The 21,940-nt window shown below is 43.3% G+C and overlaps 1 protein-coding gene across 19 annotated transcripts in view; it reads left to right on the forward strand.

The window, feature by feature from the left end:
• The window catches only part of TENM4 (teneurin transmembrane protein 4), a 1,678,763-nt gene that overhangs the window by 1,610,058 nt on the left and 46,765 nt on the right, over positions 1-21,940 (forward strand). For 16 of the 19 annotated variants that reach the window (XM_066989940.1, XM_066989945.1, XM_066989941.1 and 13 more), the window contains 4 exons: positions 640-889; positions 3,579-3,599; positions 10,739-10,971; positions 19,641-19,795. In XM_066989940.1, the coding sequence (XP_066846041.1) occupies positions 640-889; positions 3,579-3,599; positions 10,739-10,971; positions 19,641-19,795 (659 nt within the window). The remainder of the gene's footprint in view (positions 1-639; positions 890-3,578; positions 3,600-10,738; positions 10,972-19,640; positions 19,796-21,940) is intronic. The other 3 variants (XM_066989949.1, XM_066989951.1, XM_066989957.1) reach the window with 1 other exon arrangement.

Raw genomic sequence — 21,940 nt, forward strand, 5'->3', positions numbered from 1 at the left:
ACTTGCAGAAATGAGAGGCTTTGTGGGTTTTAAGGGAAAATGGAAGGTGCCAGAGTCCTTGAAGGGAGCTCAGGACTGCATAAGGAAGGTTTGGAGGCTGATGAGCCTCCACTGAATACATTCAAAAGATGGAAGCACTGTCTCTCTCTGAATGATAGCAGTGGTATGGGAGCAAACATCTAAATTCATCCCACACCACTGCTGAAAACACTACACTTATAAGGAACATAAGCAGAGCTCCTCTGAGCTTTGCAGATGAAACATTTCTCTAGAGAATGCACCATGTTTTTTTGTCTCTTATCTTTTCATGAGCTATGTGATTTTTTTCCCCTGGTAGGCTGCAAATTACAGAGCAAAGAGGGACAGAAAAGGAAGGTGAAAATTCATGAGATGCTGAAAAGTGTATTTCATTCAAAAGTAAAGACGGTCTTGTTCTCCCTCTGTACTTTTATTTTGCAAAAAATGTAATGGGGCTGTATAAAAAATGCTTACTTCAGATAAGGGGGCCCTCCTTGAAACCATCACAAAAAAATATGATGTGATGATACACCCCCTTGCCACTTGATAGCTTCCCCAGCTGGCATCCAGCAGTGCCATTGTGTTACCCTTAATTTCCTTATTACTCCTTTCTCTCTCTAGGCATCCTGCATAAAGGAAACGGGGAAAACCAGTTTATTTCCCAGCAGCCGCCTGTAATTGGAAGTATTATGGGCAACGGCCGTAGACGTAGCATTTCTTGTCCAAGCTGCAATGGGCTTGCAGATGGGAACAAACTCCTGGCTCCTGTTGCCCTAACATGTGGGTCTGATGGAAGTCTTTACGTCGGAGATTTCAACTACATCCGAAGAATCTTTCCCTCTGGCAATGTCACCAACATACTGGAGTTAAGGTACCCTGTGCTGCATGTGGCTGTTATAATTATGCCATTAAGTTGTGCACAAATCTTGCGTACCCAAAACGAGCAAAACCTTTAATAAAAAAACACTAAAACAGAAAAAAGAAAAAAGAGCTGCCCAGATTTGCCTCTTCTGCAACTCTGCTGATTTTGACTTACACCAGAGAAACATCAGCCTAGCAAGATTTCTTCCAGAATTGAGTCATATACCAAAAATATTGTCACATTTTTGTGCTGCTGAATCAAACTGTGTTAATGTCTCCCCTTCAGTCTAGTTAGAGACCAGTGGGAATTCTTAAAATTAACAACCAGCCTCCGGGATAACCTAAACGTGGAAGGACACAGCACTGATGACAATATGTAGAGGTTAATCAGGACAGATGATCATTCATACTTAAGACAGGATGATCACCCAGGGAGTCACAGATTCAGGGCTTTTTTAGTTGTTTTTGAGGGACAAACATGTATCAGTTCCCTGCAGTCTCCAACTGAACAGCTGTGTCAGGGTGAAAATATAGATGGATCATCTTAAAATGAGTGAAGCATTTCCTTTTACCCTAAATAACAAAGGAAAAAAATTATATAAGGAGAAATAGTGAGGCTTGTTAAGGAACATTCATTAAAAATAAGGAAGGGGAGGAATATTACAAATTTATCACAAGTTCTGAGGAAATTAAATAGACTGTGACTGAAACAAAATTTCATATTGACATCAGTGGTGATATTTTTCATTTGCAAAATTTCCACAACAAAAACACTTCCTGCTTCGATGCACCACAGCCTGCTTCTGGACCCTTCATGTGGCCAGATGAGACTCACCCCAGGAACATCACTGGAGTTAAACCAGTGTTTCTGAATGAGACCTCTCTGCTTGAAGGACCTGGCCTAAATTTCTGAGATCTCAGTATGAAGTTAACGTTGTAGGGAGGTTCACATTCCCATTTAGCTCTCAAGGTCTGGCCTGAAGGAGAATTCCCAGAAAGTACGAATCTCCCCGCTATACTCAGTTTTAACATCCTGTCTTCTGGGGACAAAAGTAAGGCCCCATTTCTGCCAGGACTGCCATGCGGGAGGTCCCGTTACAGCTTACTAGAGCAGCAGGATCCCATACGGCATTTTGTATTTGCATTTGCTCCACAAGGCCACAGGTGGAAAATGGAAGGGCTGAACTGCAGCAGAATTGGTTTCTAAGATCCTTTTAGTCCCTCATTTACAAACACACCATAGGCATTAGGTCCACAAGACTTTGCTGAAGGCCTAATTTGGCATGCAGAACTGTCATTGTAGATCATGGCATATGAGAAAAAAAAATCCAGACAGCTATCTCAAGGCTGACACTTACAGAATAGGTGTCTTGCTCTGCCCACAGAAAGACCACAAACTCAGGATTCATTGTGTGAAGCCCACAATGACGTGTACAGTCACATCCCAGAGGGCTGGAGTACCTTTTGAGTAAATAAGCAAAAAGCTGATTCATGCTGTTCATTTATTTGATATACAAATACATAATCTCTCTCATATTTATAAGGCAAGAAGATGGGATAAATCTTCTGTGCTGGTCCATATTAAAGAATATACTATTCTTCCAGTGCCAGAAAGTTATTTTAATGACCAAAGGTGAGATTTCTAGAAGAGCCCAGGTGATTTGGGGCCCAAATCCCACTGCAACTCACTGGGATTAATATCTCATTCCCTGAAGTACAATTTTGAAAACCCGATCCCTGTTTCATTGTCAGTGGAAATACCAGACCCAGCGGAGGTTTTGCAGAGTATTTCCTGACTGGAAAAGAGAAAATTGGAAGCCTTGACAGAGTGGCCTTGCTTGCTTTTGCGTAGAGCCACAAAGTTAAATTTACTCCAGATTTAAATCTGCTGGAACGATTGCTGCTTCATCTGTGCAAACACTTAGGTTACTGGATCTAATAAACATTTCTTCACTTTGGTGTGCTATAAAGTAAGTGAGTTCAGATGCAGGCTGACTAAAAGCTGGGGAGGAAAGCCATTGCTTTTGTACTAAATGGAGTTTGCTTGTGTCTTCTCAAATCAGCATCTCTGCAGAGATTAACACCCTCATGATTTGGCTTTGGGTTTGGATTTTTTTTCCTTTTTTTTTTCCTTTTTATTTTTTTTTTTAGAGTGTAGTGTTCTGTTGCAGAGAGGAAAGCAAATGCATTGTGGGTCACAGATAACTGCGGCATGGTTATAACCAGCCCCATGAAAAACGTCCAGCTCGGCATAATTTCAGTCTTCTGGGCTGGAGTTCATGAGTTTGCAGCAATGAACTGCCACCCACAACTATGCAACTGTAAAGTTATCTTTGTAAATCACAAGGTATTGCTTTGAGGATAGTGAAAAAAGCTGTGAAGATATCTGCATCTACATATATTTAGCTCGGCACTGCTCTGTATGATAAAGTCTGCCTGGTCCTATCTTTTGCATAAGTGGATAACTCCAAGCAGGTGAGATCGCACTTCCTTTGTGATATGCAGCGATACATAAGTGAGCTCGCTGACAAGTAATATCCAATATAAAATATATCAGTGTCATTCCAGCTAAGTCTTTATTTATTATTGCATTGTATGATACAGTTACTGTCAAGTTTTCAATCTGCTAATAATGCTTCAAACTGAGCCGCTAACACCTCATTCTTTCTTCTATTCCCTGCTTTCCTGTCTTCTGTCAGAAATAAAGATTTCAGACATAGGTAAGCCAACCAGTGGAGAATTCTTATGCCGCTCCCTGTCTTGTTGCATGTTGTTACACAGTAAGCCATGAGTGCCATTTCCAGATGATTCAAGAGGAAATGAAGCTGGTGTGATTAAAACTGGCGTAGGCGATCAGTCATCAGAATGGGAAGCCATTAATCACAGAGCAGAATCGCACAGACTTCTGCAGGATCGGTTGCAGTTGCAGACAGAGGAAATACAGACACAAGAAGCAGGGTAACAGGAGGAGGAGGGTGGAAGGAAAAGCAGGTGGGAATTCGGCAAGTAAAGAGAAGGCACCGCCAGGATACAGGTCGCTTGGAGAACTTTGATGGAGAAATAATCTTAATAGGGTGAAGTGTCTTCCCTTTGAGTTTTGGAGAGTGCAATGGACAAAATGAAGGGCCAGAAGTACCCTGGCATCACTCATCTAGCGAAGTAAGGTTTTGTAACTCTGTCAGCTTGCGCTCTTCACAGAGAGCCTTTGCATTTTGTGAAAGTGTGTCAGGCTCAGATAGGAGGTAGTGCAACTCGGAACCTTAGCCAGGAAATGCAATAAAAAAGAAAAAGAGTAATGACAAGAAAACAACATTAAAGACAGACTCCTAAATTGGAGCTTTGTCACTAAGAATATTTGTCACTCGGGTTCACTGGAGTTGCAGTGGGTTTGATCCAATCAGTTGCATTCAGGAAGATGTCAACCTCCTGTCACTGCCTGTGTTTGCAAGGACTTCTCTGGCTCTGACAAGTTTCCCATCCTTCTCCCCAGATGCTTTCTAAATTAGAAGCTTAGACTGTGGAGTTGGGATTTTTTTTTGGTTTAGTTTTCTTTTTGCATTTGGGATTGGGGATTTTTTGTGCTACGTGCTTTTTATTTACCGTTTCTTTGATTTTATAGAGGCTGTGCAAAACCAGAAATGTTCATTTTATCTGCATGCCTGGAAATGCAATAGAGTAGAAAGTGTTTTTTTGTCTTATTGCCAAAACATTAATGAAAGGCTGAGCTTCCCCTGTATAATGAACTGGCCCAAGGGGTCTATTAGTTGGGCTGGGAGGTTGGTACACAAGACCTTTGCACTGACTGTCTTCATCAGGCTGAGTTCCAGACCCCAGCTTCTCTTTCACATCATTCGAAGGCAACAGAAAAACTCATTTCTCTTTGGAACAGCCAGGTTGTATCCTTAATGACCTAGAAATACACAGCCACTAAAGTGCACCTGCTTTGACAGTGAAGGGCAGCAGCTGAAGAGCTGTTACAAGAAGCGTTTTTATTATATGAAGACAATCACTGAGTCAAGATATATGGACTGGCCGCAAATGCTGCAGATGCCACCAGAGCTATACGAAGTTGGCAGGGCTTCAGCCTGTAGGCAATTCCTGAAAAATAAGAAATGAAATGACATCAAGCCAAGGCATTCCTACTCCAATGCAGTCTAAAGGGAACCAGTAAGGGCGGAGGAAGAGATGAGGAGCTCTAGATCGTGTATTCCCTTCTGAGACTACATTAAGAGAGTCATCCACGTGAGTTAGCAGCTGCTCTGTGTCATTTGCCATAGCACGTCATGTTAGGAAGCCTCTTCATCCCTGAGCCACGAAGAAATGAGTGGGTGTAGTCCTAGCTTTGAGCTCCAGAGGGCCCTAACCTTGACATCATTGGCAGGCAATAATTGCAATGGGTGAGATCCACAGGAGCAAACCTCAGTGGGTTGGAAAAGCTGCGATCCATATGCAAAAGCTTCCTTGTTTCAGGGAGAAGGATCTCTGGAGCTTGTTCTCCAGAGGTGCTAGAGCTACCGACCAAGAGGCTTAGCTCTACAGCATGGCATAGGCAGCTGAGATCCATCTCTATAACAGCCAGAAAGGCTGTGGGCCAACACAGAAACATCAGCTAACCCAGAAATCATCGTGAAATAGCAATGCATCCCAATTTTTCCCCCATTTGTCATTCAATAATAGATGAATATGAACTTATTCCCCTATGGCTATGTGTATGGACCTGTCTTGATGGGCCAACAGAAGCTAAAGACCTTTTCCAAGCATGGCTACAACAATTTGCAGTTAATTGGCATTACCTTTTCTCTGCAGAAACATGGAGGGCAGTGAAGCATTTCTGTCTTGCAGATGTGCAAAAAGTGGCCACACTTAAACATATCCTTCCTTTCTTGTTTCCATCCATACCTCAGAGAGACGAAGCTACAATTAGTGGCAAAAAGAGACGCCTGAGAAAACTGCCCTAGGTTCAGATCAAAAGTCCTTTGCAGTCCATGGGCTGGCTTTACAGCATTGCTGTGAAGTTTTATTATCCAGCCTGCGACACCAGAAGAGCTTTGGGCATCGCACGCAAACTGAAAACACTAAAAGGCCAAGTGTAAATTCAGCTCACTGCACTGTGTGGCCTCCTTATGTGCTAATCTATTGAATGTCACCCAGGGAAAGAAAAAAAAAAAAAGGAAAAAAAGAAAAAAGACCAGTACCTCACACAAGCTATAATAAAATCCTCTGTTTGCGAGCTGCAGGGTGCTTAGCATGGAGCCATGGAAACAGCCCCTCTGAACAAAAACTCTTGGCTGCAGGAATTCAGCAGTTCTTTAGTCACCAGCAAACGCATGTGGCCAGCGAGGCTCAGAGGGGAAGAGGGCAGCTAGCACAGAAAGTTTTACGGAGGTGATTTCATGTGCTTGAAACAGAGGCATCAGATCCAAAAAAGCACCGGGGCTGTATTCGGATCAGCTGTTATGGATAACTAACTTGGGTGTTGTGACTGCTCCTCTCAGGTGACCTCAGAGCCACGTTGCTGCCATGAGCAGCAGTTGTCATTTAGAGGAGGTGGGAGATGGCCTCGCATCTGAAAAACTAAGATGCAGGTCATCTCGTAACACAAACGGTGAAAATGTCAGATGAATCACACCCCAAAAGTTGCTATTTCTCTCCATCAGCTGTAAAAGGAGTTAAGGCAGACGGTTTGTATGTAAGCATCTGCCTTGGAGACATCTGAAGCTCAGGGGGATGAACAGAAACCAGCAAAAAGGTGCAGTCTGCTGTGCTGATGTAGGTAACCTGCTCAATCCAGGGACCATGTCCTTTTTCCCAGCTTTATTCCTTAGAGACTGGCTTCCCATGCTGGAGCAGGAGGCTCCTGCAGACCATGGACTTTGCACCCAAGGGAATAATGACAACCTTTACTCTACACCTATCGTTGTACTGCAGAAGCAATCCAGATGAGTGCCACGTCTGCCTATTCACCCCATATTTTATCACTTTCCTTCCTCTTGTCTGTCTGCTAGGAATCATGTAAGGCATAAGCACTTTAAAATGGAGTTAGAATCCCTTAAGCTATCTGCAGAGCTTCCCAGATGGTGCTGGCACTATCCTGTCCTAGGAATGAGAATGAAAAAAGGAAGGGGACAAGGCAGATGTATGGGACAGCCTATATGCAACCCCAACCCACTGGGGTCACTGTGAATTCGAAAGATTTCCCTGTGCTTTCTCAGCACATCAGGTATATAGGAAAGTCATTTCACCTTCGTTTAACTTTGGTTAACTTCTCATAACTTCTGCTTATGAGACTGCTCCCAGTGATTACACCATTGTGCCTGCTATTACCCACTAAAGAGCCTGTTTTCAGCTAGGGATCAGCCCACCCCATCCCAGCATCCCCATCCTGTTTTGTTGCTCTGGGGAATTAAAATATCAATGCAGTGCTCAGAGTTTCTTCTAAAAAATCTTAATAGCAAAAGGAACAATCTGAATAGGAAATCAGCTCTCTCCCTCCACAGCCCGTTTCCAGTGGTGGCAGTCTCAATATGGGGGATAAATACTCAAAGGCTACAAAAACTGTAACTGATTGTCTTCTGAGCAGTAAAAAATCCTGTCTTTTGTTTTGCTCCTTTATCTAACTGAGCAATGAGAGGGGATAAAAGAAAACAAACCCAAAAATCTTCTCTGCTTTGCCCCAGGCAGATTTATTTCAGTTGTTGCTCAGTTCAGTCCAATTTGCCCCTTGGATTTGCCTTCTGATTGTGACTTTAAATAAAAAGCAAAGCCTCCGTGTTCCTGGCTCCAGAGCTCATGCGTTATCACAGATGAAGGGAAGCAGGTTGGGAACTTTTACAGATTTTTTTTTTTTTTTTACAGTACTTTCACGGTATGTTTATTTAGCATCTCTCATCCTGAAGGATCTCAAAGTGTTAAACAAAAGCTCCAGCATCTAACGCTTCGCGGTTCATGCGAGGGCAGAACACGACACCTTCCCTGTACAGTGGTGAAAACTGTTGGCCAAAGCTGGTGGGGTAAAACTGCAGCTTGTTCATTTTTTAACAGTTTGCATTTGAGCAGCCCTGCTCCAAAGCACTCCAGCTTAAATACTCCATCACGTAAGCCATCCAAGGAAGCCTTCCCACACACAAAAGCCCTATGCACGGAGCAGTGTGTAGGAGACCATGATAAGCCATGCTAGTAAAAATAAGTCTAGTTGATAAAAACGAGCTAGTGCTTGCTATTGCTCACACAGCTGAAAAGGCAGAGCTTGTGTTGGGGCTGCCTGTACTGTTAATAACATTAGATATAGAAAGGCAATCATGCCATAGGATTTCACTATCAGCTCACCGGCTGAAATCCAGAATAGGTTTTAAGTGACCCAAGATTATTACTGTCCCATAAGTAGTTTAATAAACAGAAGTTTCTCTCTCCACCTCTTCCAAGGTACATTTGCTAGTAAAGATGTGTGTGTCTCTGTAGTATCCAGCTATGCAAAGGATTAAATAAATAACCACTCAGAGCTCATTTTTTAATCATAAATGCATAATGATGCGAACTGTGAATTCACCCCTAACTTTTTTGAGGAGCCTATTTTCAGGACCTCATTAATAAAACTCACCTTGGGTTACCAGCATCTACTCCAAGTATTAGGTTAATGCAACAGTTTTTTACTTAATTCAGGTAGGAAGGACCATTGAGCTTTTCTGCTGGATGGTTATTTCACTTTTACCTGGTTCTCTGATCAGTGGTTAAAGGAAACCAGTATTCAGTTCAGCGCTCATTCTGCACAAGAGCTGGAATTAGGAAAAAGTTTAAGATCTCGCTCTTTCACAGGTTGTAATCAGTAAAAAGTCCACCAGAGTGAGGCTGTGAAATCCAAAAATAAATTACAATGATAGTGCTGGGAGGGGGAAGCAGGAACCTGTAGTTCTGCAACCATTTTTTTCCATCTTGGAGAAATCATTTGATTTTACCCATCCTCAAATGGCCTGTTGTAAGACTCAGCAAGAGCTATCTGCGCTTTCCAAGATGCTAAAGAATTGCAAAGTGCCATTAAAAACGTCCTCCTTTTGTCCACCTCCTGTGCAAAACAGAGATTAGGAACAGCTCCAAAGCTGGCTGATGACATTCAGCTGAGCACTGTTAGGACAGTCAGTGGAAAATGCGAGGATCAGGATGGAGGATGGATTCCCACCGGGAACTTCTTCCACCAGGGCTGAAGCCACTTGCTTCGCGTGAGTGACATGCAGGTAAATGAAATAATGCCCTCCCAGCCTGCTGTCATTGGGAGGGAATACAGATGGAGACTGAACTGTCAGGCTGGAGCTGTCTTGAAGGTCAGAGCATTTTATTTAGCAAGAATCAGTGTCATTTGTGGAGATGAAATCTGTTCAGACTTTAATAGGATAAATCACAGGGGATATTCTAGAATAAATCAGAAAGGTGGTTTTTTTTTCCTTTTTTCCCTCCAAAGTATTAAGTGATTTGAATGAAGAACCAACTTATGGCTTTTTAAACCTGACAATAATTCAGTGGGTTTTATGTGCCTGAAGAGGGGTTAATTTTCCTAACATAAAGGTTGAAGGAGGGAGGAAATTTCTTAATACAAGGGACAGAGTTAACTGTGATTGACATTTGGCTTTCTAAGCAGCTTCTCCTGGAACATTGCACTAAGTGCAAAACGTTGAACTATGGCCCGTACATTTATTATGAATTCTAGTTAGCTGATGGGTTTGGACATTTTTGAGGTGTTCTGTAGAAAAGGAGAGAATTTTTCATACTCCTAATTATGACTTAGCCTTTCTTAGAAGGAAGGAGCTCTGTTTTCAGGCACCAGGTGCCACACGTTTCATCTGTTAGTTTCAGGCTTAGAGCAGATGCAGCTCGATACATGCTGGTAGTACACACTTAATTTCAAGAAAATAAAGACTTACCAAGCCAGAGATAGAATCCTTCAAAGAAAGATTCTTAAAATTGTGTCTAAATTCATCAGGTTGTTGTTGCTAAAACAGATGCTGGTTTATCCATTTCTCCAGTCTTCGGCTCACTTAGTGCCGTGGCCAGGGAACTAAAAAAATACCTTTCTGTCTGCTCACACCATTTTATCAGCCACCCTTTCTTGGGTTCAAGGAAGCAGTGAGATAACGAGGTTTAACAGGGGACTGACGTTCAGATCCCTCAGACCTTCTCCTGGTTCATGTTGTTACTTAGGGCAAAGCGTGATGCTCCAAGGACCGTTTTGTTTCTGTCTTCACTGAGACCCAGCTGAATCCAGTGGCAGCAAACATTTTATCTCCACCAGGACAGGATAGGACTCTGGGGTCTTTGCTGAAGTCAGTGGGATTTATACAAAGGAACACCAGCTGAGCCCCAGTGCAGTGATCTTCAAGAGTACATCTTCAAGGGCTTTACACTTGGTTTGCTTTGGGGTTTTTGTCCTGGGGTCCTTCTCGGGAGGCCAGCTGTATTTATTTTTCACTTTGTTTTCTAGGTCTAGTGTCCTGTGCTTTCCCTTCACTGTCTGGCACTGCACTAACACCAGTTTCAGGGCTATGTCCATGTTAAATAAATTAATCCCAGACATTGGAACTCAAGCTGTAGTAGTTCCTGGCATGAGTTTGGCCAGCGAGCCCTTTCCTTTGGCAGCTGGCCTCCGTGCCAGAGAGCACTCCCTGCACAGCGACTGGTAACAGACATAGCTCAGAAACCTGCTGTGTTAACACGTCTCTACTGAGACTGCAAATACAGCACTGCTGCACTTTCCCAGTCTGTCTGCCCTGTGCATTTTTCTTCTCTGAAGTTCTTATATTGCTTGTTGGTGTAAGGAAACAAATCATCCAAATGATAATAATAATAATAACGTTATACCCTTGTTTTTCAGCCACAGCCCAGCTCATAAGTATTACTTGACCACAGATCCAATCACCGGCTCCATCTACCTCTCTGACACCAACAGCCGACGTATCTACAAAATCAAGTCAACCACATCAGTGAAGGACATTGTGAAGAATTCAGAGGTGTTGGCTGGAACCGGAGATCAGTGCCTTCCGTTCGACGACACCCGCTGCGGAGATGGAGGCAAAGGCACCGATGCTACCCTTACAAATCCCAGGGGTGAGACTGCTTCTTCTCCACAGGCTTTTTTAACAGGATCTGTTTGAAAGGGACTTGTTTAGTAATGCTGGGGACAGCTCTCCTTTCCTATCCGAAAATAACCCAGGACTTTGCAGGCCTTCCCAAGCCAACCCACAAGCATGTCCTAAGGGCTCATCTTTGGAAAAACAGAATCACAGAGTCATTAAGGTTGGAAAAGCCCTCCAAGACCATCTGGTCCAACTGTCCCCCTACCACCAGTGTCACCCACCAAACCATGTCCCCAAGCACCACGTCCAACCTTGCCTTGAACACCCCCAGGGACGGGGACTCCACCACCTCCCTGGGCAACCCGTCCCAATGCCTGACAGCTCTTGCTGAGAAGAAATGTCTCCTCATTTCCAACCCAAACCTCCCCTGGCACAACTTGAGGCCGTTCCCTCTGGTCCTGTCACTGGTTACCTGTGAGCAGAGGCCGACCCCCAGCTCCCCACACCTTCCTTTCAGGCAGTTGTAGATGCACCTCACTCTCAGACCGTCCTGGTCTTCACACTGAGTGGCTGGGACAAGTGTCCACTGGGACAAGTGCCAGACCAGAGGTGTGTAGCAATGGGCATATGTGCAAAGAGCAATAGAATAAATCCACCCATCAATTTTATGCCCGCTTAACTACTTATGCTCCTTACCAAATAGCAGTGTTTGGTCCTTACCAATCTCGGTAGGATTCACCTATGTTCAGTTCATTAAGGCTCTCTTGGCATTAAAAAAAAAAAAAAAACAAACTCTATTAGCATTGCTATATGTAAAATACCAACAAAACCTGCAGATAGCTCAGAGATACATAAAATTCAGGTTTATACATTGACATGAGGCACCGTGGCATCTAACTTAAATGTTGTAGCGGGGTGGATGCTAATTTTGATATAGGAATTGTCTAATTCAGTATGACTTCACCTTTCTCCTGATTAGCTTACTTATATTTGATAAAGGCACAGCCAAATCAGAATAAAAGCATCACACAGCCTTCATGGCTGTGAACTAAATTGTTCAAAACAGGTTTAGCCAAACATATGCAGTCCTGCGTGTAGCCAAGACTTCAGTCTGGCAATCTCAAGGTAACAAGCCCTGCATATGGAGGATGTCGTTCCTCCCAGCTGTCCACAGCTCCTACGAAAAATTAAAAAAACACACAGAGGGTGTAAAGCTGGGGTGGAAGATTCTGTTGGTACACACACCTTCTGCAGTGTTTGTGAAGAGAGGAGGGAAGAGCCCCCGTGCAGAAATGGTGCTAGAAATGCGGCGTTTTTGCCTCCTGTGCTCTGCATCTTCTTGCCCAGTTGTTTGGATTGTGGGGAGTTATTTATAGGTTCTTGGCTTGAGCATCAGTGTGCTGTAGGTTTCCTTTTTCATTGCATCTGGGAGTGGTAGCTCCCTCCTTCCTTACCACAGCAATTTCCAAGCCCATCCCAAGCTCTTTGTAAAGCAGCTCCTCGGCAAAACCCAGGGATCCTCTAAAAAGTTACTTCCCAAAGAGCAGTCAGGGTGAAGGCAGCTGAGCTCTTGTTTCTCTTTCTTGGGAAGTTATTTTTCTTGACATAGAGATGACATTATGGTTACTGAATCCAAGAAATCCGAACCGATTTAGTGACCTTTTGTGTCAGCTCTACTGATTTTTGTTGTTGTTGTTACATGTGAGCTAGTTGTTTGCTGGCAGGATGCAGAAGAAATTACCTTGGGAGACCTGCTCTGTGCCAAAGAGCACTCAAGGCCAAACTGCTACCCTCGTAACATTCAAAGGGCCCAGCATGGGTTCCAGGCACTCCAGACTCCCATGAGGTGACCATTATACTGGGATGAAGTATTGCCAGAGGCACAGATGTAGAAAGGGAATGGCTACCTGTGGGCAGAGTAGAAATTGTCTCGTTGAAATGAGAGGACTGAGTGAAAAGAAAATTAAGTGACTAGGGCAGAGAGATTCAGACAGGCTAGCAGATGAGTCATGAGATCAGGGAATCCAGAAATCCGTAATCCAATTTTCTATACCACTTTGATGTTCGACCAGTCCAAAAAAAAAATTTTTTTGGACCTCCATTCTCCCTTGTACAAGATAAGAGGAATATCATTCATTTCCCTACACAGGTGGAGGTTGCGAGGTTTAGCTGAATTATGTTTCTGCATTCACTACGGGAAACAGAGCTCTGGAGTTCAAAGCTTTCAGCGCTGAAATCCTTCTTGTTGGCAATTCAGGCTCTCAGGAGGCTGTTCTTCCACCTCTATCATACCGCGGCAAAATGCATGCATTCGTTCCTCATCGCTCAGGAATTTCACAGAACAGAAGTAAATTGAGAGTGAAAGAGGAAATGACAGGAAGCAATATGGCAACAAGAAAATAATAATCCAAGAGCCCACACCCCTGATGGAAAGCTCGCAAACAGCATACCCTGATCTGGTTCTAGCCTGAGTCTGCAGTCTGCTGAGACAAAAGCTTTGGCAGGTGCGAGTCCCTTCCCATTCACCTCAGTAAATGATTAACAGTGAAAACTCACACTAACGATGTAATGTCAGCATTGTTTACACCGTGCATCCTAGCAGAAACATCCAGCAATTGCTCTTTCTTGGTGCGACGGTATTGCATAATAGTTCAAAATAAAAGTGAGCTATTGCACAAGTAGCCAGTAGTCCTCAGGCTACCCTCTGCTCCCCTCTCTTGGCAGGGAAAGTGAAGGGCCAGAGGAAATTAGAAAATGATTCTGCAGCTATAGAAATATCAGCTGGCCAGGGCGGGACTCGGAAAGTTCATCTCTTTAAGAATCACTACTCTTCATGGGACTCTACTTTTAAAGGCTACAGTTAATTTTTAACTGATGATAATTACCATGTATTTTAAGAACATCTTTGCAGCTTGTTCAAAAGGTGTAAGGAAACAAGGTCTTGCCTCCACTTTGACAATGCTTTAATCAGCTGATATCTGCAGCTTGCTGGAAAATACTGAAGGAATATAACCTGCCAGGTGAAAAACAGCAGTTCATAAAAACTGGAGAATCAGTCACGGGGTGTCAAAATAGGCTTTTGCCTACCTCCAGCCTCTTGGACCAATCGAGGATCTGATCTAAGTAGAACTTTTGGTTCTTCTTTCCGTGGAAGGAAACTCGTACCTTGAAGGCTGGTTCGTTCTGTGTCAGTGCACGTCTGAGTTGTACGAACCAGTCTCTGGACGTGCCCTGGAAGCACTCCTGGTGCCCAAGGGACACAGCCGCCCCCAGATATCACTGCTCACAGTGATTCTCCACTTTCTGAGCACGAGCCTTTTCCCCATAACATTGGTCACCTCTTCCAGTTCCCACCTCGCCTCCCACCAGTTCAGAGGGGATAATTTCTCCAAAGTGTGTTCTGGATAGAGGTCCTTGTCTTGGAGAGAGAGAAATCCTTTTTGGCTTACACAAGACATTAGGACGGATAAAAGCCACCCCTGGAATTTCATTCTTCCCCTATCTTTGGCTTCTCTGATAAAGGTAGGCTGTACAAATACAGGACAGGTAGATCGACAGAGGAAATAGTGGGGGCAGTTGTTTGATCAGAGTGTTTATCATAGCTGTTAGGAACCAATCTGATCCCTCTGTTCATTTGCCACAGAGCTCAGCAAAGCTTTCAGACGCCAGCGAATTTCAATGTATCCTTGCAAATTAAAGCGTTACCACTTTCTAATTATCATCTGCTAATAACGATCGCCTTCTACAAGCAATCTAAAGAAAAATTAAAACTCCAGCTTGTCAGAGCATTTGTTTTCATCTGAGTACTCACCAGTGGTTCTCCTTGGGAAAAAAATGTTGTGGCAGAGAAATTACCAAGGAGCCAGCAATTAAGAGAGACGGCAGTGACAAGTCTATACAATAGGAAGATGGTTTCAGAAAGGACAGGGCTGGGGCCAGGGGTGTCTCATTCATTTAGCACCACAAAAACAATGCAAAATGCAGTAATTGATTTGGGGACAGATTGCTTCCTTCGCTGCGTCCTGCTGAATGTGTAAACAAAATCTCAGTTGTTCGCTAAGTGTTCTCGGGTTTGACAGAATTATAAGAAGAAACTCAGCCTTCCACAAGCACTTAGAATTTGTATCATCAAATAATAACGTAAGGGCTATTTCAGGGAGGACCAGAGGCTGATTGAACAAAATATCTTGTCTCTAACTGTGGCCAGAAAAGACACATAGGGAAAGGGGCAACAACAGTGACCTTTCCCTGCCAACACTCCGGTCATTGACATTTGGGGAGCTTTCTGAAGAGATTGCACCTGGACCCGTGATTAGATGCCACCATCAATTTGTTGAGAAACCTCGCTGAACACCCATTCTTTTTCTTTGAAGACATCCTGTGCTAATTTCCATGACTTATTTAGCCACAGTCTGAAGAAGTCTTGTCTTTTTGAGACTAGAAGAGTGTTTGTTGTTCTTCTCTCCCTGCCTTTCCTAATCCATTCTTGTCCTCTAGCTCCTTTCTTGACCACTGCAGAGCCCCAAGTTGATCATTGCAGAAAACTTGCACAGGAATTCCACCTTCTTTTTTTTTCCTGTGAGCTATTTTACGGCTTGTCATTGCATATGGGTAGTTAGACTTACTCCTTCCCCTGTGAATTCCTCTGTACTTATTGACATTGATTTTCATCTGCCATTTTATCACCCAGTTATTCAGCATCCAGCCTGACAAGAAAGCTCTGAATCTGGATTCCTTTAGTACCTATTTTTTCACTCAAAAGGGTTCTCCCCACCCTTTCTTTTTTTATTTTTCCAAGTAGAGCTATACGTGCAGTGCAATCACTTGTAGAGGTTTCTTTTTTATAGCAGAGTCATTGTGTTCCAGTATTTGCAGTGGCACCTTGCACTGTCACTTCCTCACGCCACAAGGTCCTGACATTTCAAGCAAATGTCATCACATCCCAGCTTTCTACCAGCACAGCTCACTGGTGCGATGCACGGGGTGCCGCAGCCCTCGTTCCTTACGGGATCGTAGACTATCCAGGAGGAACCAACATGATTTCCTACCGCATCTATTTCATAACTCGGAGCTTAAAATTTGGACCTGCAACACCACCTAGTTAATGGCAGCAGATGTTTTCTCTCAGTAGCTGTGAGATTGAACTTCGAGCTGTGTGCTGAAAGTCTTTAATTCCCCTTATGTTCCTATGGAAACATGAGAGGAGCCTTCTGCCAAAGCAACCCAAGGCCTTTGCCTTTACATGCGTAACATGCGAATTACCCGTTTCGGTGCCCGTTTCCAGCTCCCAGCACTGGAACTGTGCCATAATCAGATAGGAGACACAGAAATCCCTATCAAAAAGTTTGATCTGACCTCTACAATCTGCTGCATAGAAGCTGTGAGATGCCTCTTTCTCTGCAAGTCGTCCCTCCGAAGACACTTGTCTCGGGGAGAGCAGGGCTCCTCTTTGCAATTCGATTTAATTCCGAGGCAATCAGGTAAACTCAGGAAGGGACCGGAGTATTTGCTGTGCGAGGGGCAAGTGGAAAAAGGAATTAGACCTTTGACAGGCTGAAAACTTTGTTACCCTGCAGAACATCCTGGAAAATGCCAGGTAATTGAGATTGCTAGGCTCCGTGGAGGAGGGATAAGCAGAGAAGTGCTCCGTGATAGGAATGCACGCACCTGCCATCGCCCCCAAGCAGGGTGATAAGTGGCAACTTTTCTATCCCACTTTAAGTTATTTGGCTGTGCAAGCTCTTTGTCTAAGCCGGAATGCAAAATAAAGTTGTGCTGTATCAACCGATCGGAGCCAAGGTATGCCCGGATTATTATTGCTGTAACTGGTTAATCAGAGCAGCCATCAGAGCTCAGCACCGCGCACCGAGCGGCTGTCAGCACACGCTGCTGATAAGTCCAATCCAATCCATATGGAACTAGCTAAGAGAGAAAATTCTGCCTCATTTAAAATCGCATTATCCAGCCTGCCACCCTTCACTGCCTTTTGGCCTGTCACGCAGACTAATGGACAGGAGCCCTGAAAAAGACTCGTTGTGAACCTGGGACACGGGGTAAGAGCCTTTTGCGCCTGACAAAAGACAATTAAGACCAAGCGAACCTTCTGTCGTGCCTCCTTTTGAAAAGCACATGCAGCACATTGCTTGAAGAGCTCAGCTGTACTCCTGCTTGTCAAGCAAACACCACCAAACCTTAAGGAACTTGCCATTTGGTGGGCAAAATAATTAGAGGAGCGGGAACCTTCCAAGCAGATGTGCCAATATCTCGGCTGGCTCACCGACCATGGTGCCAGCTTGGGCACGATGCTGACAGATCTCATGGCAGGCAAAAACAACTTCTTTTAAGTCATGGATGCAAGCAAGACATTGATGCAGATTCCTCCAGATCTCTCTGTAGCTTTTGACAAGGTGCTAAGATACAGCTGATGGGTTGTGTAGGAAGAATAAATGGCCACCACTGCTGCAGCTTCTCCTGCGGCATTCAGGTGTGCAACAGGTGCTTGCCACTCCTCTTTGAGGTTCTTCGTTCGAGGTCTTGCAAAGATCAGTCGTGTCTTGGCAGGAATTAAGTGCAGGTATTGGAATGTAGGACTGGAAGCAATCTTTTGGATCATTTATTCCTGTCATCCATTATCCCAGAAATCCTGTCATATAATCCCCTCCAAAATTAATGAACTCCGTCTTAAAAGCAGCAAGTAATTTTTTTTTTTCTCCTCACTGCCCCAGGCGCTCTTCTGAAACCTTCCTGCTCTGCTGGTCAGATACCCAATCCAGGTCAAAGTGATGCCCTTCAGGCAGGGAGATGCTGTGAAGAAGTCAGGAAAAAAAAACACATTTTTTACCTCCCAGCAAAAATACACAGCTCCTATTCAAGTCAGTGATCTGCAACGGCAGTGTCCTGACTCCTAATTGACTTTGACTCAACAGGTCGCAGCCCTGTCTGAACCCCTCCTTTTACCTCAGCAAAATGGAGAAGTTTGTTCTTTCTCCCAAACAATGACTTAATCCCGAGGTTTTCTTGTCATTACTTCCAGGCTAGATTATCTTCTGCGCCATTTCATTTCCTCTGTAGATTTCTCTATGACCAAATATGATATATTTTTCCACGTATCATCCACCTCTGTGGCTCCCAGCCCATACAATAGTTACAGTGCTGGCTAAAGGCCATAATTCTAATTTCCAAAGCAATCAGGGGATTAGTCCCTGCTACATGAAAGGCGAAAACTTTTGATCTGTGAGTTGCTGCATCTGTAATTCACAGCATACCTCACAGTGGATGAAGACGGAGGGTAAATGTTTCAAACAAGGGGATCTGGCTGTAACAGAGCATTCTGGAGAAACACAAGTTCTGGTCGCTTCTCAGAAACATTCTCAAAGCTTTCTGTCTGCAACAGATTTTCCATCATATCTGTCACTGTGATGACAGCCAAAAAAAACATTATGGAGAAGATTCATCTCACTAACTTTATCTGTCTATGCTGTAAATGTTTCCTGTGGAAATACTTGCTGTAATCTCCTTTTGTAGTCAATGAGGAGGAAAAGGTGCTTCTGGAAGGATTCGCATAATCTTCTGTGGACATCTGCTTTAGGGTGATATGCATTGCACCCCAGAAAGGTGTTTCTCTCTGCTAAATGGAAAACCTCCAGCTACTTGCTTGCATGTACAATACAGATGTCTACTTCTTGCCAAGTGATTGCTACCCTGCTAATGAAAGAAACCAAACAGGAAGATCCTAATATTCATATATTCCAAGCAGAGTTTTCACCTGAATAGAAAAGGGTGTTACACGCTTCTCCATTCCTGTACTGTTCTTTTACATTCTTTGAGTGTCTTGAAGACACTTAAATATTATGCTGAGCAGCATTCTGCTACCGTAGGATAGATGAGATGGATGACTCTATTAGTATCTGTGGAGTTATTTTTAATTTATACTAGCATAAAAGAGAGGTGAATGGGGCCCTTAACTTCTTATTCCTGCCTTAGTCATGAACACTCTCTACGACCTTGTGAAAATTGCTTTATCTCTTATTTTCCCAGCATGTAAAATTAAGATGCTCACACTCACAGGCTGCTATGAGGTCTAATTAGTAAGTGTAAAGCACTAGGAAAACCTCTGATGAAAGATGCAGGGTATAGCTGGCCTGGGATAAAGAGGATTAAAGGAGGTTGTGGTAACATAACAAATACTTGAGAAATGATGCCTAGGGGGAAGTGAAATGGCACATATCTTTAGGTGAGGAAACAAGAATCAGCAGTCTGTAACTGTTGTTGGCAGACTTCAAATCCACTGGTAGGAGTGCGTCTACAAAGGGACGATGAAATAAATCACCTCGCAATGTTCAGAAACAGGTGAGCTACTAGAGATGAGTAGGATTATCCCAGCAGAAACCCTTCCACATTTATCCATCTGGAATTTGACTGACCTGGTGGGTCTTTCAGAGCCTTTCTCATCACTGTCTCTGAAACGTTTCCCAGTGTAACATTTTCATGCCCATGGCTTAATATTCATACCATGAGCAAGGCATCATGTTTCTGAACACGTAGAACACGTAGTTATTAGAATCCTTTTTGAATGCCATAAAATATATTGTTCCCAACCAAACCAGCAGTCTTACACTTTCATGAGTCAGACCAGACCCATTCATCTCATATTTTCAGGTTGCTATTCCTTTCTGACTGATGTGTTTTTTTCTTCCCCAGGCATCACTGTGGACAAGTTTGGGCTGATTTACTTTGTGGATGGCACAATGATCAGGCGGATTGATCAGAATGGGATCATCTCAACAGTGCTGGGTTCCAATGACTTGACATCTGCTCGGCCTCTCAGCTGTGACTCTGTCATGGACATTTCTCAGGTAAGACAACCCTTTGGTTTGGTTCTCTGCGGAATAAAAGCCTAGGCATTCACCTTGTCTGCATGTCTGTGTGCCTCCCCAACTTCGACAAGGAGATAAGGACTTAAGGAGAATTACATCCCTACATATTCTGTAGCATGAAAATTACTGAGTCAAAAGAGAGCTCCTATAAAGACTGAAAGACCTAACTCCGAGAGTTGCTGGAGAGAGAGATTTTAAAGACTTCTTTCAGAGCTCCCAACCAACTGTGTGAAACAGATTCCTGGGAAAGCAGGTTTCATTAGGCTCATTTCTCAAGAAACTAGTTGCTTTAAATTAAAAAGGCCAGGCAACTATACTTATTTTAGTGGGGATATAACACTTTGCTCTGTTATAATAACTTAGCAAACCATGGTTTTTTTTTCATTGCTTCCCTCCATTCTGATTTGGCCCAGCAAAATTTTAGGCCTGAATCGAATTAACATCTAGGAAATACTGATTGGAGGCTGTGGTGCCAAAATTAGCAACAGCAGGAAAACAAGAATCTTGAATTGCATCAGATTGCAAATTGTTTGCAGCTACCATCATGCTGGGCTTTTAAGTCCTGCTGCTTAAAGGTGGAGGGGAAAAAAAAGAGAGAAAAAGAAATCTCAGTTTGCTGATTGCTTTGCTTCTGGATAGTGAAGAAGAGAAATCTGTTACAGCCCAGCACTCAGTTTTGTGGGGCACTGGCCAACTTGTCAAATTGTGCCAGTTTCGAGATGCTGTCCTTTGAAACCTTTGTGCCACTCGTTGTTTGCTTGGCTAGAGGAATGTTGCCCTCTCCTATGAAAATACAGATCATAGCTGGAGGGCTAAGTACTGTTATTCAGCCACAATAGATGTCAATGGGGTTTCCTTTTTGTAACTACCTAGATAATTTCCGTGCTCCCATATGGAATCTGTTCTTCTTGTTTTTCTCTCTAATTTGAAAAGGTTATTCTTGCTTCTTTGCAACTGGTTCCCACTGTCCGCAATTTATGAACAAGCTGAAATTATGAGTTTAAAAGCTCTCATGCCTTCTATAAAAGTAAATTTTGCTGGTTAAAGGCCATTTTGTAGTATGTTTCTCATCTTAAAGGCATGTTTTTTCTTTATCCGAATTTCAGGGGCAGTTACCACAAGACCATTGAGGATTCAGGCTTTAAAAAATATCCTCTGTCAAGTTATGTAGCTTATATGCATACCAGTGTCATACTTAAACATTTCTGAGATGAGCTAAAATGGATCAGCAAAAGCCTCTTTCTTTCCCTTCACAAAATTACAGGAGCCATTCCTAGATTAATCTGTCCTGTGATGGACAGATTAACCAGTCATGTTCTGGACAGACACACCAAAGACAAGATTAATGAGGGGAAAAAAACAAACAAACAAAAGCAATGAACGTCTAAACAAAACCCAGCTTGGGAAGTAGCTTTTCATTATTTACAGTGCATAGAAGGGTCTTTTCTGTCAGGTCCCTGAGGCTATCTGGGACATGAAATATTTAGCTGCCAATGTTGACAAGGAGTGTTTTTTAAGAAATTGAAAATTCCCTTGTCGGTTCAGTATAAACTCTGCTCTTGATACTAACTCAAGGCTGAGGAGCTTAAAGACCACTGGAAGGGATGGAGGCATGCATTATTGAAGAGGAAACCACGGGCTATAATGTTTTACTACAGGAAGGGTTAAAATAGGCCAGGAGCTGAGAAAAGGAAGAATTTGCAAACGGAGAATCAGAGTAGGCAGAGCTCAGAACTGTTTTTAGCCATGAAACTGAGCTTCACAAGCCCAGACATTAGAAGGGATAATGAACTGAGTACCATGCAACTGATGCTCTTAAAACAAAGCAAAACAAAAAAAAAAAAAAGTTGAAAAGTGATTTAAACATGAGTAGAAGCACCAAAAGTAAAGCATGGCTGTGGCAGAGATGGTCAAGCACAGGCTTTAAAAGTATGAGTCTTCTGTGTGTTCCTCTAGTTCTTGCCTGGTCTCTTCTTGTTCTTGGTTTCAAATGTGTGCCCTTCCCACAGCTCTCAGTCACAGCACATCCATTGCACCATTTGGTACAGGGAAAAAAAAAAAAACAAACATACACAGGAGAAGGGAGAATGACACAGAGTGGACAGTTCTTCAGTTAACCACTAG

Source organism: Anser cygnoides, chromosome 1 (assembly GCF_040182565.1).
Source record: "Anser cygnoides isolate HZ-2024a breed goose chromosome 1, Taihu_goose_T2T_genome, whole genome shotgun sequence".
NCBI lineage: Eukaryota > Metazoa > Chordata > Aves > Anseriformes > Anatidae > Anser > Anser cygnoides.